The 24326-nt window shown below is 35.2% G+C and overlaps 1 protein-coding gene across 2 annotated transcripts in view; it reads right to left on the reverse strand.

Moving 5' to 3' along the window:
- Positions 1-24326, reverse strand: part of LOC128231602 (mucin-16-like) — a 154468-nt gene that overhangs the window by 59502 nt on the left and 70640 nt on the right. For both annotated transcript variants that reach the window (XM_052944633.1, XM_052944639.1), the window contains 17 exons: positions 21414-21579; positions 20413-20542; positions 18966-19149; positions 18345-18513; positions 17361-17487; positions 15683-16796; positions 14118-14283; positions 11634-11760; positions 10398-10627; positions 9852-10005; positions 8454-8540; positions 7336-7598; positions 6176-6341; positions 5787-5887; positions 4471-4579; positions 3000-3041; positions 908-1042 (listed from right to left, as the gene is read on the reverse strand). In XM_052944633.1, coding sequence (XP_052800593.1) covers positions 908-1042; positions 3000-3041; positions 4471-4579; positions 5787-5887; positions 6176-6341; positions 7336-7598; positions 8454-8540; positions 9852-10005; positions 10398-10627; positions 11634-11760; positions 14118-14283; positions 15683-16796; positions 17361-17487; positions 18345-18513; positions 18966-19149; positions 20413-20542; positions 21414-21579 — 3470 coding nt within the window. The remainder of the gene's footprint in view (positions 1-907; positions 1043-2999; positions 3042-4470; positions 4580-5786; positions 5888-6175; positions 6342-7335; positions 7599-8453; positions 8541-9851; positions 10006-10397; positions 10628-11633; positions 11761-14117; positions 14284-15682; positions 16797-17360; positions 17488-18344; positions 18514-18965; positions 19150-20412; positions 20543-21413; positions 21580-24326) is intronic.

A 24326-nucleotide genomic window follows, 5' to 3' on the forward strand; every position in this document is an offset into this window, starting at 1 on the left:
CATTCTGTAAATACACCGATCCGACTGTCACCGAAAACAGTTTATCATATTACGTCATAACAACGCGGTATAAGTTCACTTCAAATCACTTTAAAACGTATAATTGAAACGCTTATGACAACAATACATTTAAAGCTGCACTCTCACAGATATACCGTTTTTACATCTTATTTATTTTTTGTCTTGAAATAAACCAATTTTTTCGTAAATATCTGCAAACCAATGATATAAGATTGCTGACAAAAAATCAAACCGTAGATTTTCATATTTCCGTTCGAAAATTAATGTTTTATGGCTTAAACCGTTACTAACGGTTTAAGAAAAATGAATAAAACATCAATTTTGAACTTAAATAAAAAAATCTGCGATTTAATTTTTTGTCAGCAGTCTTTTATGATTGGTTTCGATGGATTTTCGCAAAAAATGGCTAGTTCCAAGACAAAAAATAAAATAGTTGTCAAAACGTTCAATCTGTGAGAGTGCAGCTTTAACACATTATAAATTAAAACATCAAAGTTGTTCGTGGCCTGCTGACACAATACAAACAATAACAAGATAAACAAGTTTTAATTTTCATGTATATTAATATGAGATGATTCGCGATCCGAACATATCCAAAGTTGTTGCGTTCATCGGAATATATTCGCAATTGCCGAAAAGCAGCTCATTTAAGATATGGAAGTAGATATGTAAATATACAGTCAAAACTCATTATATCGAACTCTGTTATCACGATGTTGTGGTTATGTCGAACTATTTTTTGCGAATGCGTTTGGTTTTGTAAGACATATTTTGCATTTATCGATTTTCTGTTATCTCGAAGTATTTCTCAACGGTCTAATGACTTCGACATAGCGAGTTTCGACTGTAATGTAATATCCTTTATATAATTCTAGTTGATACTTACTACAAGGGTATTCATCATCGCACGTTTGGAAACAGTCACATTTACCATCACAAACTTCAGTCTTCTCAATACATTGACCAGTCTCACAGACGTATTCATAACTTTCGTCACACGGCACTGTAGTTGTTGGTATGGCTGTATAAAATTAAATACGATGGTACAGTGACCTATGTAATGATGGCTTTTGTGCAATTCATCCAAAAAAAAAATAATAATAAAAATAAAAAATAAATTGGGTAAGTCGAATCATCGGATATCTCGAACGTTCATGTTAGGTAAGGCCCATTTCCCGTTATATTTGGCGCGAGGACAAAACCACCGCATTCACCCGACACTGCGGGGCCACCTGGGAGGTAAAAACACGGCCCATTTCCCCGGCTATCCACGGTAAACCCCCCGGACCTGGGGATGCCGTGGTTACAATTGACTGGTGCATGTGTATTAAAACGTTATATCAGTTAATTCCAGTCAAAGCCCCTACGGCTTGTCACGGTTACCTTGATAAAACGTGAGGAAACTTAGCACAACCTAACAAAACTTGTTTATGGAGACAAAAATGGCCAAAAGCCCACGGCGCAATACGTTTCGGGCAAACGGGGCTGCCGTGGCCACCGGGAACATAGTGTAAACGTAGCATCACTTGAAAGCATTTTAACACAGACGAACTTGTTAATATTCTGGTTGTAGTTTGATTTATATACAGATATTATCATTTAAATTATGCAACTATAAAATCATGCAAATTATCCAATTTTAGTTTATGCAACTTGTGTTCCAGTTTTGTTGAAACAAGAAACTACATGTTAGCATATACGGCCTATGGAATAACTTGAAGCGCTTTCTCCATTCGCGAAAGTATTAGAATTGAACTAAATTAAAAACTATATCTTATTAGGAATAAACGTTGAAAGAAATTATAGTTGCATAAACTTTATGATAGTACTTCTAGAATACTACATTTTCTGTTCAAAATACAGAGAGATAGTTTCTAGCTTCGTTAACTTTGAAAAATACCTAGATATATATATATATCAGAATCAATATTGAACGTGAAATAGCTAAAATGAATCAAATGGGCTTTTCTATATAGATATACAATACATTTATTTTTTCTCTCAAAAAATCTGTATTATAGGCCTTTTCATCATTATTTTTTTCGCCCCATTTCCTTTTTTCTATATCAAAAAATATCAAAACAATTAGTTTTCATATGAAAAATAATATTTGATGTATATAACAATGTTCTAACACAGTCCTTTTAATCCTGTAAATCATGTTACAATCTCACCTACCAGTTCATTCGGAGTTACTCGGACATTATTATCGAAAACAACTCCGGATGTATGCCGGTACATCAGAAGAAGTTATGCGTAAAAATTGAATTATATTATTAGTTATGCACCAGTCACCAGGTCCGGGGACTAGTCGGGACTTTGACTTTCGGTCCAGCCAACCCCGGGTAAAATTCCCGCCCCGCGGAGACGAACTGATGGTTTAACCCCTGCCAAATGCCCCCGAACCCCAGCGACTCTATATAAGGCCCAATCTTGGCATAATTTGGCCCTATGACAAAACCATCGCGGTTACCCGGCTCTGCGGGGCCACCTGGAAAGTAAAAACACGGCCCTTTTCCCCGGCTATCCCCGGTATACCCCCAGACCTGGGGGGTCGTGGTTACAATTGACTGGTGCATTAGCTTGTATGTGTAGATCTAAGTTTAAATTATTGCCAGTGTTGTTTATTATCGGCCATTTTATCTCGAAAACATCCTCGGAAGTATATGGACAGTTTACAATGTCAGAAATCTTTACAGTTTAACTACGCTGATCGCGTAGTAAATTCAATATCGCAGGCAATCTTAATGAATTTACCTTTTTTTATTTATGCAATAAAACTCTTTACTGGCAATCAATTTAAACTAAATAATAAAAAATACGCGCTATTACACTCAATTAATTATTACTTTTTTTTACGAACTACTTCTACTGATGTACCGGCATACATCCGAGGTTGTTTTCGATAAAAATGGCCGAGGAGTTCCGAATGTTGTTTCTCTATTAGATCTTGTTTCTCGGATTTAGTTTTTACTTACACGTTGTAGTTGACGTAGTTGTTGTTGTTGTTTCTACTGTTGCTGAAATAAGACAAGTAATTAATTATCGCATACCATTAGATATACGAGGAATGAGAACGCCTAGGGGCATTTTCAATGCTTAAAGATGCACTCTTACTCCCAAATAATATTTACCAAAATTAAAACAGTTTGCTTTAATTTACCAAAAAGGATGAATAAATGTCAAAAATTGGTTGTTATGAAGGACACAGTGTTTAATTTGAAAGAAAGGTGCAGAAAACACGGTATTTCTAACTTATGAGACCATAGTAGATCACAGTAAATCTTTTAGCATTAACCAATCATTTAATATGTTTGCATTTTCAGCCATTAAATACACGGTTACAATCTTGTTATCAGTAATTAATATTTTCCATAAATACATTATTTAGTAAGTATCACTCAAAGTTATGTTTTTATACAATGTGTATGTATTTATTTTAAATAAGAGTGTCACTTTAACCGAATCATTAAATATGTTTACTTAATATCATGGCTAGAGTTAATATATTTTGTTAACGAGATTTTCAGCCAATTGTATGAAACTTTTTAAGTTATGCATATGTTAGCGTTTGGCTACTTTTTATCTTAAAGCAATGAAATTGGTCTATTGTAATTATTTGATAAATATTGACCAATCAGTAAAAGATATATATAGTTTTAATCAAATCAATGAATAAAAAAGTAGCTGCTGTCGTCCCATGTAAAAGAGCAATCTCGGTTTGATTGAGACTGTTAAATAACTGCTGTCTCTGTTCAATAACAACTGTCTCGGTTGTATTGAGACTGTTCAATAACTGCAGTATCGGTTCAATAACAACAGGCTCGGTTGTATTGAGACTGTTCAATAACTGCAGTATCGGTTCAATGACAACAGTCTCGCTTGTACTGAGACTGTTAAATAACTGCAGTATCGGTTCAATAACAACTGTCTCGGTTGTATTGAGACTGTTCAATAACTGCAGTATCGGTTCAATAACAACTGTCTCGGTTGTACTGAGACTGTTCAATAACTGCAGTATCGGTTCAATAACAACTGTCTCGGTTGTACTGAGACTGTTCAATAACTGCAGTATCGGTTTAATAATAGCGGTCAGTAATTTTATATTTTACTGACCGTTCCAAGGCGGCACATAACAATCCTTGATAAACACCCCTATTTTTATACAATATATATGTTCTGTGTTGTTTAGAGAGTTTTTATGTTGTTGTTTCATTTTTTGTGTGATTGTTTGTTTTTGTGTTCTATGTCTTTGGCGTTGACCATGTGCCATTAAACGGGGTTTATGTTAAAAAGTTCGACAACTGGGTTTATTTCTGAAGTTTTTCATGTAAATATTGGTTATACTGAGACTGTTCAATAACAGCAGTCTCGATTTTATTGAGAACTTTTAAATTTGTTTGTTATTTTAAACAAAGGAAGGTATACTTCGATAGAAATAAAACATACTTATGCAGTCCATTTCATCCCAGCCAAAACGACATTCCGGTATATTGTCACATGGTTTATAGCATCTGTCTTCATCTGGACACTTAAGGTAAGGCGAATCACACACATACTGGAAATTTAAACACCATGGTAGTATTAGTATCAACAAAAAAATACTGAAATTGGTTAAGTTTTCAAAATTAATCCTAAAAAGTATTGGTTAAATGTAACCTTAAATGTTCCTTCCGGTTGGAGAACGCCGGTGTTTTTTTTTTATTTCAGACTATTTTTCGTTGGAGTTTTATCAGTATTTTATTTTCAAGGGCTTGCTTGCGTACTAACATGTACACAACCGGTTTGTTTCTAGCAATGTGTTTGGCAATGCCGTATTTATTAAAGGGAATGACAAACATATGATACATTGTAAGAAAATAAGAAACAGTCACAATAACTTACATAAATTGATATTGTTGTGTACAACGTGTTAAATCTAACTTACTGATAAATTACTTCCCTTATAACACATTAATTCCGAAATAATTTTTTTATTTGTCTACCCAGTAAGTCACAGTAAGTTTAAAAATAGCGTCGGTATATTTATCGACACTAATCACGATTTTCAAATACTTGATAAACACACTTCATGGCTTCTTAAAAGGACGGACATTGCAAGGAAGAGGAAAACAGCTGCGAAACAACGTAGATACACAGCCCGATCGATTACCATCGGTAATGATATTGATCGATTGACACTTTGAAATAGAATAACGCTGCTGAATAGGACAGTGAATTTGCTAAAACGTTTTTTGACAGATAAGTGTGTGAAACAATCACGCGAATTGCAAGATGTTCGGAAAAAACATGCATAAAACCCGCGCTATATTTAAACGGGGGAACCATCCCGCGCTATTTTTAAACGGGGGAACTATCCCACGCTTGTTTAAACGGGGGAACTATCCCACGCTTTTTTAAACGGGAGAACTACCCCGCGCTATTTTTAAACGGGGGACCTAACCCGCGCTATATTTAAAAGGGGGAACTATTCCGCGCTATTTTTAAACGGGAAAACGTAGTTGGAACAGCGACATGAATGCTACGTTTATACTTTAAATCATGTAAAATGATTATTTTCGGTCAATTCTAGATCGTATTGGCAAATCTAGTCATGTTTTGACGATTTTGAGACCATCTCATGTCTAGTACCTTAAAAGTAGGATAAATCAAGACTCATATTTTACCAATACCATATTCAAACCAAAGGAGAATGAATCAGGGCCAAGCAAACCAAAAACCAAAGACACAATTATTTTACTTGAATGATAATTCATCAGCATTACCGGTGTGGTAGTTGGTGGTGGTGACGTCGATGAAAATGTGCTTGGAGTGGTCTCTGATGTTGAGGACGTTGTTGTTGTGGTTGTTGTCGTACTTTGGATTTCTGAATAGTAGAAAGTATGCCTGTTATTTGAAAATAATTAAAGTGAAACAACTTAATTACAGTAAAACTGCAATCGCTCGAGGTCGCCAGGGACGGAGACAAAACCTCGAGGGAACCGATGTTTCGAGTAATACGTTTGTACAGCCTAATATTTTTAATATTCTACCAGTGTTACAATGACAATTTGTCAATGGTTCAGACTTTGTCAAAGGAAACAAAGTTGTTAACGTCATCGCTGTAATACGTAATAAACTTTGTAAAACAACAATATTTTTTCTTCATACATACCCTCCTCAGGACAGACGTACAGAGCCAGGTTTTTAATAAACGGTTTTCTATCTGACGAAGAATCTTTCTTGGTTATTCTTATAGTGACTTCTGAGACATTAAATAGACCCATAGCAAATGTTCGTCCTTGCTTTGAAACCTCCTCTGGGAATCTGGCAACTTCCACCTGCATAAAATCAATTTTCGTTTGCAGAGAAAATGTGCATGAATGAATCCGGAATGTACATGTACATGTACTAGTGATTTTAAAAGTTTTACTGAATTTCAAATCATTCAAATTCTAATATAACAGAATGCGGGTCCATTAAGTTCATTTTATAATACATGTATAACAAGTAACAACGCATAAATGTTCATCTTCATAAAATAAAACAACAAATAATTTCTTAAGCTTGACAAAGGTTTGTTCAGTTTTATATCTACAGTCGAACCCCGTTGGCTCGAATTCGTTTGGCTCGAATTCCTCGATGGCTCGAACTAGATGTAAAATACCAATTTCTTAACAGTATGTTAGCATTCCCGCCTGGCTCGAATTTTTCGAAGTATTTTCGTCGGTCCCTGGGAGTTCGAGCAAACGAGATTCGACTGTATATGAATCTTGATTAATAATCGATTTCTCAAGTCAGTGGTCTGACAAAATCCCGTTTGTTCTCAAAGGAACACACAAACATATTATTTTGGGCCACATTTTTTCAATTATCGTTGTTTCGGACACTGATTCAAACAGAACATTTAATTTGTTAGCCTTAACAAATTCAATATTCAATACAGTCGAACCCGTTTGGCTCGAACACGCTTGGCTTGTTTTCCTCGTTGACTTGAACTTGAGATAAAGGACCGATTACTTTATACATAAGGTAAGCATTAATGCTTGGCTCGAATCTTCCGAGGCTCGAGGTATTTTCGCCAGTACCCGGGAGTTCGAGCCAACGGGGTTTTACTGTATTGTTACAAACGTTTTTTGGCAAAAAGGAAATTTTTTATGTCATTTTTTTTTCAATATATAAAAAATAGTTCTTAATTGAACATTGATGATATTTTGCTACAGTTACAAGCATTTTGTTGAAATTACCAACAAAAATATGTTTTTCTATGTCAGACATTATAAAAGTAAACGAGTCCCTCTAAAATACAAACGTGCAGTTATCAAATGGACTTACAATCACTTCTGGTTCGGTTGTTTCAAATTCCTTTAATTCTAAAGTATACGTCTCCACAAACTGCGACTCAAATTCAACCTTTGAAAGTCCCACTTCATATGCCAGTTTAAATGTGACAAAGTCTTTTCGTTCCGTTGATCGAAGGTAATATACTGTTCCTGCACCGGTACTTATTGCGTTTAAAACACTTGCGTCAACGCCATCCACCTCAAATCCAAGGGTGGACATTGTGTCATTATTCAGAATCAGTGGATAAGCGCACACTGAAATAAATATGCAACAAACCGATTACAATCGATTATTCAGAATCAGTGGAAAAGCGCATACTGAAATAACTATGCAACAAACCGATTACAATCGATTATTCAGAATCAGTGGAAAAGCGCACACTGAAATAAATATGCAACAAACCAATTACAATCGATTATTCAGAATCAGTGGATAAGCGCATACTGAAATAAATATGCAACAAACCGATTACAATCGATTATTCAGAATCAGTGGAAAAGCGCACACTGAAATAAATATGCAACAAACCGATTACAATCGATTATTCAGAATCAGTGGAAAAGCGCGCACTGAATCATTTAAACAACAAACTGTTTCCAATCGATTTTTCATGATAAGAGGTATTACGAAGAGTTGGCATTCATGGAAGCGGAGCAGGAGTGTACATTTTTGTAACAACTGTGCGTTTAATTTGAAATGCAAAACTTTTAACTTTTCCAATTAGATTTTCAGTGGACTTCTTGACAATACGATATAGTGTCCTACAGCCAATGAAATTGAAGAAGGCAGCAAATACTCTCAATAAATAAAAATAAACAAGTTTTGAATAAAAATTCATGTTTGTTTACACACATTCCAGAGGCTAACAAAACCAGGTTTTATATAAAATTGCACGGAAAATGTTCTTTATATGGTACATTATATATATTACGTATTGCATTAAGCTGCTCTAGGCTGGTATTCAATATTGGTCTTAATTGTAGCTAAAAACGATGTAGCTAATCGGATTAATTGTTATTAATAGCCAACCAATATAGTGAATGCAGCCAATGATGTATGACCATAAGATTAACTTAAGTTGAATATTGAATATCACCCCTAGCCAATACCTTCTGGTGTTGTTGTGCTTGGTGTTGTTGTTGGGGTGTACGGTGTTGTCGTCGTGGCTGTAGAGTACGGTGTTGTTGTAGTAATAACTGTGTCAAGAAACAAAATATATAAAGTCAGATTTGGTATTACGTCCCTTTATCATTAAAAGTCACTTGATATATGATAAACTTTTACTAGTGTCATAAAATAAGTTAAGTTTTTATTGGAGTATCATCTTAATCAATTTAATCAATTCTTGTTTGATTTGTTTTTTACCGAGATCACTCTTAGACAACAAAACAATTTAACCACCATGAAAAGCCTGAAGTCACAAATTAAATCTGCCTAAAAGTGTTTGCAGGGGCCGCATTTCGATAAAGATCATTAGGCTTTGGCATTCGGAACTCCTCGATCATTTTCTGTCGAAAACAACATAGGATGAATATGGACGGTTTGCAATGTCAAAAATCTGTACACTTTAACTACGCTGCAAGTAGATCGCGTAGTAATTCTAATTTAGCAGTTAAACTTAATGACTTAACTCTTGGAAATCTTAATTATGCGTGCAATAATACACACCACTGGCAATCAATTTAAACGAAGATATTCAAATACAAGCTAAAACACATCATTTAATAAATAATATAATTCAAAAATTTACGAACTACTTCTACTTATGTACCGACATACATCCACAGTTATTTTTGATAGAAAATTGTCGAGGAGTTCCGAATGTAGGCTTAGGATCGTTAATTTCCGTAGCCTCGTTTTTTGGCGTGGATTGCGTTTCAATGTTACTGCCGAACATGGACATATTCCGTATATATTCTTTCCGTAACTCTACGGGTGTACCCGAGCACTCTTAAGTAGTGTAAAATTAGCGATTTAGAGATCTAATTGAATCGGGGCCCGGAGTTTAAAATTAAAAATGACTACTTTTCCTTGCCATGTGCTATTTAATACGTAACCCCGTTGAATTTGTAAATTCACAGTTGACACTGGGTGTTTTTACATAGCAGGTATCAGTGATAACTGTACTGGCTTTACCAATCGGAACACTGGCCATTTCCCATCCAAAACAACTTCGGATGAATGCGAGGGAATTAGTACAAGTAATTAGTAAACTTGTTAATAATAATATTTGTTCGTTTTAATTCTTTTAACCAAGTTCAAATCGATTATCAGTGAAGTGCATTATTGCATAAATAGCGTCTTAGATTCCTAAGAGTGAAGTCCTTAGGATTAAATGCTGTGAAAAGTGAAATAACTACGCATTCTACTTGCAGCTTAGTTAAATGTAAAGAATTCTGACATTGTAAGCCGTCCTTATACATCCGAGATGGTTGTCTATGGAAAATGGCCGAAGTGTTCCGATTGCTACATTTACATATGTTTATAAGGTCTTTAAGTGTACATACCTTCTACCAGACAAGCTGAGATAGCTAAATTATTTATGATGACTTTGTTGGAGTCAGTTTTACTGAAGGTCAATTTCACCGCCCGAGCAGGTATGCCATGTTGGGTGTCAACAGAGACTTCGTTGTTCCCACTCACACCGGCGACCTCCGTGTACTGAAGACGTTACCGTATAATGAGCAAAGGAAATACAATATGAAGTATTTCGAGAGTGTTCCGAAAAATACTTGGTACCGTGAGTACTATGAAGCCTGTATGTAAAAATTGTTACAGTTTAAACTCGCTATGTCGAACTCTTTTAACTCAAAATCCGGTTACGTCGATTTTTTTCGAATATTTTGGGTTAAGTTACACATGTTTTGTATTTCGGTTATATCGAATATTCGTTATCTCGAAGTATTTCCCGGATACCCAACGAATTCGACAGAGCGAGTTTTGACTGTCCGAACAGGTATCACATTTGCGTGAATCCCCTTTTATAAAGGTCAAAGTTTAATGGTATTTATAATGGAGGTGAAACAAAATAATATCATTGAATTATTTCTTACCACAGGGTCGACGGAACTGTGCGAATCCAGGTAATCGACATTTACAGCAAATACGTTGCTCGAGACTGTAAAAGACACGAGTGTTACACGTTGGACGTCATCAAAAAGCATCGTGACATAGGCCTCATCCGCGTTCAGTACATAAAAACCGGTATTGCTCTTTGGCGAAAGTTGGCTCTCGGAGTACAACAAAACTTCTCCTTGGCCATCTAGCATCTCCGAAACACATTCTGGAAGGAGAGATACTTCAATTTAGGCATGGAAACATCTTATTTTCTCAATATATCATATTTATGTCATAAACGACGTCGCCAGAAGGAAATGACGTCACAATATGTATTTGATATAAAACTGACGTTAGTGTTATGTTTTTAAAGGGCTTTATTAATGAACAGTTTTGAAAATATGTGCGGTTTATATCCACGTTTCATGTATTTGGCGAATTAAATAATCAGTTTAGTATTTATGGTATTAATAATGCAAAGTCTATAACACTCGTTTGAATTCGTTTAATAAATTGCGTAGTAAATGACAATTCGTATATGATTCTCTATATTACAGTGTATGTATACCACGTGATGAATTACGTCACAATTACTACATCAGAAGGCCACATATTGCCATAAAACAATGATGACTTAAAACAAAAAGAACTTTTCTTTTTCTTCACTATTTTAAATCAAACAAAGAACAGTCTAGTCCGCTTAAAGAGCCCCACCTTCGTTTTATTACCGGAGTTTTAAAAGGTGATTAGTTTCCTCAAACACTTCGACAAACCGGTTTCCAAAATAATGTTTTGACAGTGCTCCATCAGATGGTGGTTTGGTGACCAGGTTTGTCGAAGTGTTTTAGCAACTAAACTCTCAATCAAACTCTGGTAAACGACTGAAGGCCGGGCTACATGTATATAAGCGGCGACTGCGCCATGTTTCGTTAAATATGATGAATAAATAGTTAAGTTATTTTTGTTAAAAGTCTTCATTCGAAGCAAAATACTGCCTTCCGACTTAGCATTTATGACGTAATTAATCACGTGGTAAACACACATTGTATATTAAACCGCGAATTAAGCGGGTTTTTTAAGTCAAATACTGGACGTCTGGACGGGACGAAATTAAACTGAACAATGACCAGATCGGATTAACACATAAGCGACTATGGGTGACTGCGCATAAAAGTAGTTCCCATAATTATAACATTTTAGGCTAAAATGTGGTAATGACCAAACAAACATACCGTAACATATTCTTATGTCCAGCTGGAATACACCCGGCGTTGGAGATGCACCTTTGAAGACGGTAATGGCTATCCCTATTACATCATATGCTTCGCGATACTTCGCTATTTCCGACGCATTAAACACCTAAAAAAGGGTAATGAAAATATGGTTACTTTAAACATCGAGGGTTGAAAAATGACGAACAATGGATTATACATTTGGAATAAAACTAAAGAAGCAGACAAAGTTATATCTTGAGAGAAGATATAATACTTGATCAAAACGGATATTGTTATATTTTATGTGTTTTTTCCTTCGTACATAAAAGGAAATATCATATCTATAAAATGCCATGCCTAAAACGTCAACTGAATTCCAGATATGTCCTATAAAGAGGTAGGAAAACCTGATTTTCAAGATAAAAAGATGGATGATTAGGGTTGCTTTTATCTATCAAAAGACAACATTTTATATAAAATCTCTATCATCATAGTGAAACCTCTTTGAACTACATGTAAATATTTTAACAAGTTAAAAATAAAGTTTTAAAACTGCACTCTCACTAAGAGTATCCCTGAAATCAACTTAAGTCATTTCCTAACTTAAGTCATTTCCTAACTTAAGTCACTTTCCTAACTTAAGTCGCTTTCCTAACTTAAGTCGCTTTCCTAACTTAAGTCATTTCCTAACTTAAGTCGCTTTCCTAACTTCAGTCATTTCCTAACTTAAGTCATTTCCTAACTTAAGTCACTTTCCTAACTTCAGTCATTTCCTAACTTAAGTCGCTTTCCTAACTTAAGTCATTTCCTAACTTAAGTCACTTTCCTAACTTCAGTCATTTCCTAACTTAAGTCATTTCCTAACTTAAGTCACTTTCCTAACTTCAGTCATTTCCTAACTTAAGTCACTTTCCTAACTTAAGTCGCTTTCCTAACTTAAGTCACTTTCCTAACTTAAGTCACTTCCCTAACTAAAGTCACTTTCCTAAATTAAGTATCTCTTAAAACATATGAAATAAAAAAAACTTAAGAAAAACCAAAATATATTATTTTCATTGACCTTATTGATAAAACATACTTTATTGATAAACACTTATCATATATTTCTTTTAATTTGACTTTGACTGGGAAAATTTTCAGAAATAGACTTAAGGCTGCACACCGTAATGAAAACCTCCACTTTAATCTCTTCAATTTTTAATCTTTCTTACATTTCTACACATAAATATAAGCTTTTTTGAAGATTTCATTACTTGCAGGCCTGGCTGAAATAGGTGTTTCGGAATTTCAAACTCTTTATTTTTTAAATGAGACGGTAAAACATTTAGATTTTTTGGAAAACTGTTCCCTAAAGGTAAACGTTAATTACTAATAAAGAACAGGTCATGAATGTTTCTAGAAGTTGTTGATTTTGCTTAAAAACATTCATGTTCCAGTTTTTACGCGGTCAGAACAGTATGTTAAAATTGAAATACCATATGGCTATTTCAGTACAGTATTATATTTGTTGATGATGTGATTAATAATGTAGTATTGCTGAAAGCAAATATATTTCTTGTTACTCTGATACCAAATTATTACCAAAATTTGAACAGAAAATGAAATCAAGGATTTTTCTTGACTCTCGGGTGATGTTGTTTTTTATAAAAAATCCGAAATGGGGTTAGAGTAACTTAAGTTTAGATAAAATTGTTATTTGACGGTAAAATTATTTAAAATTTTGTTTTTGAATCCAGGAAATGATACACATTAAGAAAGTATCAAGCTGATAATAGTTTGAAATGATGCCCATTAGGGTCGTACCACCTTAAAGGCCTAGTTTAAGGAATGTTTGGCATGATAATCCCCTGTTGTGCTTCTTCTGCTAATAGTCTATTGCACTGGTGTCACAGTAGGGGCCAATTTCCTGTATATTGGTTTATTGGCTTAGGGCCATTTAGGGTCCAATATTATAATGAAACCTCCGAAACTGCCCAGCAGGGTACTCAGACTGGAGGTCTGATAAGGGGGATCCAGGCAAGTAGATTAAGATTAATACACAGAGGTTGTGTACTCTACCCCGATTTTGGGGGGAGTCACTTATAGAAGGCTTAAACAAGGCCTTTAAGTGGGTGTCACTTATAGAAGGCTTAAACAAGGCCTTTAAGTGGGGGTCACTTAAAGAAGGCTTAAACAAGGCCTTTAAGTGGGGGTCACTTATAGAAGGCTTAAACAAGGCCTTTAAGTGTGGGTCACTTATAGAAGGCATAAACTAGGCCTTTAAGTGGGGGTCACTTATAGAAGGCTTAAACTAGGCCTTTAAGTGGGGGTCACTTATAGAAGGCTTAAACTAGGCCTTTAAGTGGGGGTCACTTATAGAAGGCTTAAACTAGGCCTTTAAGTGGGGGTCACTTATAGAAGGCTTAAACTAGGCCTTTAAGTTAGGAATTGACTCAAGATGCTTTATGAAAACCGCCCCTTAATAGTTGAGAAAAACATGTTTAACGCATCAACAATTCTTGCCTGTTCGGAGATAACGCCACTCGTTGTGTACATTTCCACGGTGTAATATGCAATATTCTCATCGTCGATTAAATCCACCCTTCCAACGGTGGTGGAGCCTGCCAGTGTTATGTTAATAACTATGACCGACGCATCTTCCATGTTAAATCCATTCGCAGATGATGACCTGAAGGCATTCAGAGTGGAATTAAGTTGAAGGTGAGTCATTAGAATTCATTAAAAGCTGCACTCTCACAGATTGACCGTTGTGGTCAGTAAAAACGTTGACAGTCGACAATTTATTTATTTTATTTTTTGTCTTCGAGTGAGCCAATTTTTGCGTACATGTCTTGAAACCAGTGATACAAGACTGCTGACAAAAGATAAGATCGCAGTTTTTAATATTTACGTTCGAAAATATTTTTTTTGATAAACGCGTTACTAACGCTTTAAAAATGAAAATGAATGTTTTTTTTTTTTCAAATGATTGAGATCGGTTATGTTGTGAGTTATCTTATATGACTGCATTGAAAACATTAAAACCAAAATTAGCTGATTCTAAGACAAAAACTAAAGTGGTCAAAACTGTCAATCTGTGTGAGTTCAGGTTTCAGGAATGAATTGCGTGATTGATGTCATTATCGGGGTATGAACGCAGTTGGGCAGGTTAAAGTGTGTCGAGTCCGGATTACATTTTTGGATGACACCGTAATGACGCAACTATTCTAACATAATATATAAAAGGGAAGTAAAAACATAATACTACGAGTATGTAGTAATTTTGTTGATTCTTTTTTTCAATAACATAATGTCTATATAATACAGGAGTTCGTGGAAAATTAGAAACAATACAAACTTATTATGTTGTAACATTCAATTATAACTTTAGCAATTTTTTATATTAATGACGGATGGATAACCACAATGTTGCATTGTCAAGCCCAGTATAATTATGAAGGCCCATGTGATTATTTTTCTCAATACAATTAAAATTTTGAAAAGCGTAAAAAATACTAAGTAATTTATATATTCAAACATGGAGTAGTAATAATGTATGGGATTGAAATTGTATACAGGTCCAATAGATCGTTACGTTTGCAATTATATTCGGTCTTAGAAAAAAACAATTTAAACATTGAGAAAAAATAGGGAATTTTTATTACAAATCGAGTTTTATACAAACTAGTCATAATTTTTTAAATATATACAATGCTTTATTTTTAACAATACATTTGAACTATTCAATCGATATCCTTTCTGCTTTTTAGTAAATTTCATGAACTATCGGAAAATATCGATTTTCGGGCATTATTGATATGAAATAAATTCATAATTATCCGAGTAATATAAAAACAATCTCTTTTTTAAAAAATTGTTCTTGAAATGTTCACAGACAAGTCCGCAATATTGAAGTCCTTGTATGTTTTATTCATAGCTCTTGCTTTTTTCATTTAGTTATTTTGAACTCATCTAAACGTTAAAAAAAACCCATAATATTCTTGATATGCAGATCCATAATTTTGAAAGCGAAAGTTCTGTAAAATGAATCACACTCATATTAATTATTAGTAGTTTATCTAACTAACCTTATGCTATCAATGAGCGTGGTTCTGTTATCTGTTGATAATCTTTTCTCTAACGTCGAGTTTTCAGTGGGCACATATACTTTTATGCTCGAAGTTGGAATAATAAAGGAATCCTTCATTGCGTCCACTTCTTGACAAGGATAAACTGCCGTTGAAGTACTTGGTGTCGGCGACGTTGTGGTCGGTGACGTTGAGGTTGTCGGTGAAGTTGTTGTAAGTGACGACGTTGTGGTCGGTGAAGATGTTGTTGTCGGTGAAGATGTTGTGGTCGGTGACGACGTTGTTGTCGGTGACGATGTTGATGTCGATGACGTCGTTGTTGTCGGTGACGATGTTGTGGTCGGTGACGACGTTGTTGTCGGTGACGATGTTGTGGTCGGTGACGACGTTGTGGTCGGTGACGACGTTGTTGTCGGTGACGATGTGGTTGTCGGTGACGATGTTGTTGTGGGTGACGACGTTGTGGTCGGTGACGATGTTGATGTCGATGACGTCGTTGTTGTCGGTGACGACGTTGTTGTCGGTGACGATGTTGTGGTCGGTGACGACGTTGTGGTCGGTGACGACGTTGTTGTCGGTGACGATGTTGTGGTCGGTGACGATGTTGTGGTCGGTGACGACGTTGTTGTCGGTGACGATGTTGTTGTCGGTGACGATGTTGTGGACGGTGACGATGTTGTGGACGATGACGATGTTGTGGACGGTGACGATGTTGTGGTCGGTGACGATGTTGTGGACGATGACGACGTTGTTGTCGGTGACGACGTTGTGGTCGGTGACGACGTTGTGGTCGGTGACGACGTTGTTGTCGGTGACGACGTTGTTGTCGGTGACGATGTTGTTGTCGGTGACGACGTTGTGGTCGGTGACGATATTGATGTCGATGACGTCGTTGTTGTCGGTGACGACGTTGTTGTCGGTGACGATGTTGTGGTCGGTGACGATGTTGTGGTAGGTGACGATGTTGTTGTCGGTGACGACGTTGTGGTCGGTGACGACGTTGTTGTCGGTGACGATGTTGTTGTCGGTGACGATGTTGTTGTCGGTGACGATGTTGTTGTGGTCGGTGACGTTGTTGTTGTTGTTGTTGTTGTTGTTGTTGTCGACGTCGTTTCTGCAAGAAAAAAAATATACATGAATGCAGCTAGTTAGCAACATGATTGATAAATACAATATTGATAGTAAATGATTATAAAATAGCGTTTTAAAGTTGCACTCTTACTCCAAGATAAGATTTGCCACAATTAATAATAATATTTTGATATTCCAAAAAGGATGCATAAATTTCGCAAACAATGGTTCTTATGAAGGTGACCGAGTTTAGTTTGAAAGAAATGAGCATTAAACACGGTATTTCTACCTTATGAGAGTAGATCACAATAAATCATTTAGCACTCACCAATCATTTAACATGTTTGCGCTTTCTGCTATTAAAATGCACGGTTACAATATTGTATTCAGTAATTAATATTTTCGAAAAATGCATTATTTTCTGAGTAGTTAGGTCTATCAGTCAAAACTGATTGTATACATGTGTTTGTATTGATTTTAAATAAGAGTGTCACTTTAATATCGAGGGGTGAACGCGAAAAGGTTCTATATTCTTTATTTAATGTCACTAAGAACCTTTTCGCATTCACTCCACGATATAATTGTGATGTCATTAAAGCATTTTTACCGTAGCAAACGCGCAGATCCAACTTAAATGACGCTTCTTCGGTTGGATTGGCCTTTGAGATTTTCAATATCAGATACTGAACATTGGTTGCATCTTTGTATTTCGCCATGTCTGTACTTCCGTATGTCTAAAAATAATTCAATGCGTTAATTGTAGTAATTGCTTTAAAGCGGCACTCTCACAGATTTACCGTTTTGACAACTTTTTTATTGATGTTTTGTCTTTGAATTAACCTTTTTTGCGTTAATATCTGCAAACCAGTGATAAAAGACTGCTGACAAAAGACCAGACCGCAGATCTACATATTTCCGTTCGAAAATTAATGTTTTATGGCTAAAAGCGTTACTAACGGTTCAAGAAAAAATGCATAAAACGATAATGTTGGAACACGTGTATTAAAATCTGCGATCTGATTTCTTTGTCAACAGTCTTATATGACTGGTTTACATGCATTTTTGCATAAAATGGCTCGTTCCAAGACAAAAAAACGTTCAATCTGTGAGAGTGCAGCTTTAATTGTAATAATTGCTTTAAAATATTGTTACGTTACATAATTTATTGCGATATATATTTATTTATATGTATGAAGATATCATACGCCATTTCATTCGGAACTCCTCGGCCATTTACCATCGAAATACGGTCTGTTAACAATGCAAGAAATCTTTACATTTTAACTACACTGTAAGTAGATCGCGTAGTAATTTAAATTTAGCACTTTAACTTAATGACTTTACTTTTGAAATTCTTAATAATTTATGCAATTTAAAACTTCACTGGCGAACAATTTATACTTAGATATACATAAAAAACACGTAAAAATACAATTTAAAAAAATGTGTTTAAAATTGTACGAACTACTTTTACTGCTTAACCGGCCTAAATCCGAGGTTGTTTTCGATGGTAAATGGCCAAGAAGTTCCGAATGACTCCGATTGTCAATTTTGATTCCACAAAACATGTGCAATGTTAAATGATTTTTACCGTTTCTGTCGAATTTGCACCATATTTGTCCACGTAAACTACGGTAAAGCTTTGAATATTCGTCTCATCTGTGAGGTCCACCCGTCCGAGTTGGATGTAAGAGGAAAATCGAATTTTGATCTCAACTGTTTGTCCCACAATAACAAATGGTCCCGCGATGTTTGTACTCCTACAAAAAAACAACAACATAAAACGCTATAATAGTTTGTATGCAGAGAAAACTCGCTAGGTCGAACTCTGTTATCTCGATGTACTGGTTATGTCGAACTATGTTATCTCGATGTTCTGGTTGTGTCGAACTATGTTTTCTCGGTGTTCTGGTTATGTCGAACTCCTTTCGCACGTGTTGGGTTAAGAAAGACATGTATTGCATTACGGTTATAACAATATTTCGTTAACCCCTGAAATTAATAAAATCTAAAAGAAAAATATATGTGTAGAAGTGTGTTTAATTATTTTTTAATAAAAAACAACTAAACCTCTACCTTGAAACCCTCAAAAAATGTGTTGTCCTGTGCTTAACAACATAGGTTAAAGCATCAAAATGAAAGATTTTAAAGTGGAGGTTTTCATTACGGGTGTGCTACCTTAAACAACGTTAAAATATTTTTTTAATCTTACCGGAGTTTTTCGATTTCGGATTCGGTCGAAGATTGACCAATAACAGTGATGTTCTCTGTCGGCGTGATTTCATATTTTGAATCCATCCCGTTTGTTTCTTGACACGGCCAAGTATGTGGTGTTGTTGTTATTGTAGGTGAAGTGGTGACTGTCGTAGTGGAAGTGGTCGTTGTAGTTGACGGAGCTGAAATATACATGTACCGGCTTTGTTATGAGAGAGGTTCCGAAGTCCGTTTACGTGTGGGCTTCTGTTTTTACACTACGTCTTCCAGTGGCCGTTTAGTGGAAGTTCTCAACTCGGTGAAGAAATGGGTTTTTTAAAGTTGAATTTTAAGAAATCTATGTTTTCACAGCAAAGATATGAAAATAAGGAAGAAAAGATCCAAATAAGTCGAACTTTTCAGCAAGATTTTTTACGAATAAGGCTCCTGGTATGCGTAAACTGTACATGTTTGCAATGATATAGCATTTGGAAAAGTGTTTTATTAAAGAATCGGTCAGCCTACAAGTATAAGATAAAAATGAAATATATATTAACTTCTTTTAAAGGGACTAGAAACCATATGGTCCAAAAATCGGCAAATACAATATTTCCTAAAAACAAGCCTAGAATTATCAATACGAACTAGTACGAAGCCGATAGTACATCATTTTACATGATTAAAAGAGTATTTCGTCGCTGTCTCAGCTGAGTTTACCCGTTTAAAAATAGCGCAGAATGGTTTCCCAGTTTATAGTGTGTATATTTAGCAAGTGAAACTTACGTGATTAGTACAGATATACATATATATATGCCGACGACATTTATAAATTTACTGAGATTAACGTGGTATGCCAACCAAGTATATTTTGAATTGGAAGAAAACCGCAAAAAACTGCAAACGATACATGTGTCGTAAGCGATGTGTGTCATCAGTAAGTGCGATCAAATGCGTCGTTCACAACGATATCAATTATAGGTACGTTTTTGACAATTCTATTTCAATGGTATCGTCTGGTGTCTAGTCCCATTAAACTTAACTTCAACTTTCACGTGTACGTGAAAAAAGAATCTGCAAGCCTACAGGTAGAAGATCAAAGTGAAATATCGCAAACTACTTTTAAACTTAACAAGAATAACCTATGACGTAAAAATGCTATTTTCATACTATATTTTTAATAGCCTTCCTAGTTTTATAGTACTGTCTAAAGACGTCAGTGAAAGCTATGGGCCCAGATTAATTTGTTGCAAGTATCAAAGCACCCAGTGCCCCGTTTCCTAAGTCTAAAGGGCGTAAATCCCGCTTTTGTGTTTCAATAATTATATTGCCTAAAACATTTATCGTATATATTATGCCCATAACATAACGGGTGACCATGGACACTCTTAAGCAGGGTAGTGTTTACCATAGGAACTCTCTGATTGAAACGGGTCCAAGGCTGTTACTGAAATATCCTGAAAACTTACTGTAGCAAATCCGGACGTCTAATTTAAAAACGGCTTGTCCAACAGATTCGGGATTTCTTGTCACGACGATGTAGAGCTTCGTCACGTTTACAGCTTTAGAGAATTTTGCAACTTCGCTGCTGGTAAAGTTCTGCAAATTCATTCAAGAAAAATAACAATTAGTCTTTTATATATACGCAGTCGGAACACCTCGGCCATTTTCGCTAAACGACGAGCGGTGCATTAGTAAAAGTAGTTCGTAGATTCAATAATAATTATGGTCAATTGTAGTGCTTTAACGATTTATTTTAATTAACAAGTCGAAATTGATTCCAAGCTAAATGCAGCATTGTATGAATCATTAAAATGCCTTTGAGTAATTGGTTGTTTTTCGTTATTTTCATCGGATTTTAACCGTGTGGTTATCGAACCAATGTTTTTTGTGTGAGAGGTGGATATCTTACCACTAGTCCACTCTCATATCACCACTACCAGCCTTGAAAATACAAGTAGCCTTTTACCACTGTTAACACTTTCAGGAGGGTGTAATCCTGCCCCCCCCCCCCCACACACACACACACTTACACGAGGGTAAAGATCTTTGAGATCCTGATTACAAATATGTTTTAACAAATTTCAGAGTCTGTGTACCGAGTACAGACTCTTTAAAGCTGCGCTCTCACAGATTGACCGTTTCGATGAATAAAATTGTCTAAGATTGAGCTATTTTTGGCGTAAATTTCTACAAACCAGTGAAACAAGACTGCTGATAAAAGATCTGTCCGTATTTTTTCATATTTATGTTCGAAAAGTGACGGCTAAGAAGGTTACTAAAGCTTTAAGGAAAATGAAATTTTACGGCAGTTTTTCAATCAATTGAGATATGTTCTATTGTGAGTTATCTTATATCACTGAATTGGAAGGCATTGATTCAAAACAAAATGCTGATTCTGAAACAAAAACTAAGAAACTGTGAGAGTGCAGCTTTAAAGGTTGTTTGTGCTATCATCTTGCGTACTTACTTGATCAGCGGATTCTTCACCACTGGATGTTTCGTACACGACGGAGTATTTTTCAATATTTTCGTCGCCTACTAGATCCACTCTCCCCAACTGTACAGCATCACGGAATGTTATAACCACAATTACTCGGTCATTTTTAATCACAAACGATCCTGGAGATGATGTCCTGAATGACAACAAAAAGCATTAAGGCTTAATCACTGTGTGGGAACTGACACCGGATATAGCTAAAAAAGTGATAAGTAAACAGACAATTATGCAGTTGTTTTTCTTAACCAGAGGTAAGATCTTGCTGTGTAAACGCATATCTACCGTATCCACAAATAAAGCAAGTGTTTGAATTAATAGCTGAATGCTAAATTTGGCCTATGGTATACTTTAAAGTGCTTAAGATTTAGCAGACTTCGTAAAATGTTTCTTCAAACCTGAGCTGATCACCCCAAAACTTTCAGAATTTCGACAAGTATTGTTATTTTTAGGAAATATATCGAATAAATAAAAAATCTGAATCGAAGGATTTCACTAGCATAAGCTCAACTATTTTTATTGTGAGATATGGCAATGTAACTTTTAAACTGCTAAAGATATGCCCTTAGAAATGTTCACAGTACTGTACTGGGGATAGCCGTATTATGTACTGGGGATAGTTTCAAAGTTGAGAAATTTGTGTCTTGGTGATAACATATAAAATGGGACAAAATGGATAGTAACATTGTTAATATACAGTATACATGTATATGTCTATTTCGAACTTTCAAATAATCTGCAAAAAGTGAGATTACAATTTGATAAGAAATTATTAAGCAAACTTTAGTTAACAATGAGTTTGATCCATGCTCTCCTAAATGAACGTATATGCACGATGCGTAAATATCAGGGCTGCTCACAATACATTCTTTCTCACTGAAATGAACGAACAGAGACCATTATTCTGTTCTAAGTAATAAAAAAATCGAACCAAGCTAAGAAAAAAGCTTTACGTGTTACAAATTTGATCCCACTATCTCATTCCCTACTGGTGACTTTCTGTGTGCAAAAACGTACCTACTTTATTTACAAAGCAATACTATATATATGAATAGCAAACATCACAAAAATTCTACGGCCATATGTTTTGTGTTACTCAATAAATCAGATTACCGGCGTATTTCAAATATTTAGATATTGATGCTTGTGAAAAACACATCATGGTTAACTAATATGTATGAATGAAACAGTTTTAAGTGCATACAGATACAAAAAACAACATTGAACAATTTCCCTCGAGCTCGCGTATAGATAAATAGCCGTAATCATTATCACAGTCTCGTTATTCTAAATACATCGTTACTATCCTCAGTCCACTTAATAGCTATCCCCTGTGCAGTTATTTATTTGCTTCATCTATCTCCAGTACACTGCCAGGCCATCAAAATGTGTGAATATCTCCGTAACAACAAGATACATCATATTGATATTATACACATTACTAGATTATAGAATTACAATGAAATCGCTCGATTCAGTTTTTATTCTTATTTTCAATTTATTGATTTATGTTTGAAATCGGACCACATAAATTAACATTTGTGAGCGATCATGCAACTTTCGGAGTGAATTGGGCTATTATACAAAAGAGGAGACATATTTACATCATAGTCGTATATTGCACAGTATCAAGTAATTCAAAACTCTTCGATTTTGTTAAATATATCAACATTTAATACAAAAAATGATAGAAAACTGACCATGTGTCAAAATCAAACGCTTATCGATTGATCATTTTTTAGCTATATCCGGTGTCCATTCCCACAAAGTGTTAATCGATAACCATAATATTAATGTATTTGAAACTTAACTTGAAAATTTATTTCTTTAACAATTTTAACAGCAAATCTAAAGTAAAATTCTGTAATGAAAAATTCACAATTTTGCTTTGAGAAACACTATTCGCAGCAAATGTAATAGTGGCAGAAAAATGCGTACAGACACCACATAAACACGTGCAAAGTGCAAAAACTACAAACAGGCCGATGTTGAATCAAAATAGCTTTATTGGAATCGTCAATAAAGCATGAAAGCTTCAAGTATTTTTTATCAAGATGGAAATGCGCACAGACTGAACGTAAGACATATATAATAATATGTTGAACAACTTCAAACCGAAGCGTAAAATTTGGAGCACGTCATTTTATCTCAGCATTTATAAAGTAAGGCTTACGCCACACACATAATAGTTTTCTACTCTGATCACGTTTCCTTTTTCTGCACAAAAAATCCATTCAAATTGATACAAAATAATATTTACACCTCAACTCCCATTCCTTAAATGAACTGCCTTTCGGCAATTGCGTTCATCAGTCGATGAACGCAACATCTTCGGATATGTTCGGATCGCAATTCATCGCATAACAATATACATGAAAACTATTGATCTTGTTATTATTTGTATTGTGTCAGCAGGTCTCGTAAAATATAAATCAACATTTTAGAAAGTGTTAATGTATTATATTTTAAATGTATTGTTGCCATAAGGGTTTCAATTTTACGTTTAAAAGTCATTTCAAGTGGTTGATTTTTTCCCGCGTTATTGTGACGTCATTTGAAAAAATGTTTCCGGTTACAGTCGGGTCGTTCTATTTACAGAATGGGTAAGAAAGGATTACTGAAAGATTTTCTTAACTGAAATGAAATATTTTTTTAACAAGTCTTAAATGAAATAAAGAACTATTGGTGTAAATATAAGTAATGAATTGTGGGGTTGATGTCATTATCGGGGATATGAACGCAATTGGGCTGGTCAAAGTACGCATGGAGTTCTTCGTACTCCACACACTTTGACCAGTCCAATTGCGTTCATACCCCGATAATGACATCAACCCCGCAATTCATTCCTTAAATATGGCATTACAAGGCTTTTCAAATTCACATGAC

The sequence above is a fragment of the Mya arenaria genome, chromosome 1, assembly GCF_026914265.1.
Source record: "Mya arenaria isolate MELC-2E11 chromosome 1, ASM2691426v1".
NCBI lineage: Eukaryota > Metazoa > Mollusca > Bivalvia > Myida > Myidae > Mya > Mya arenaria.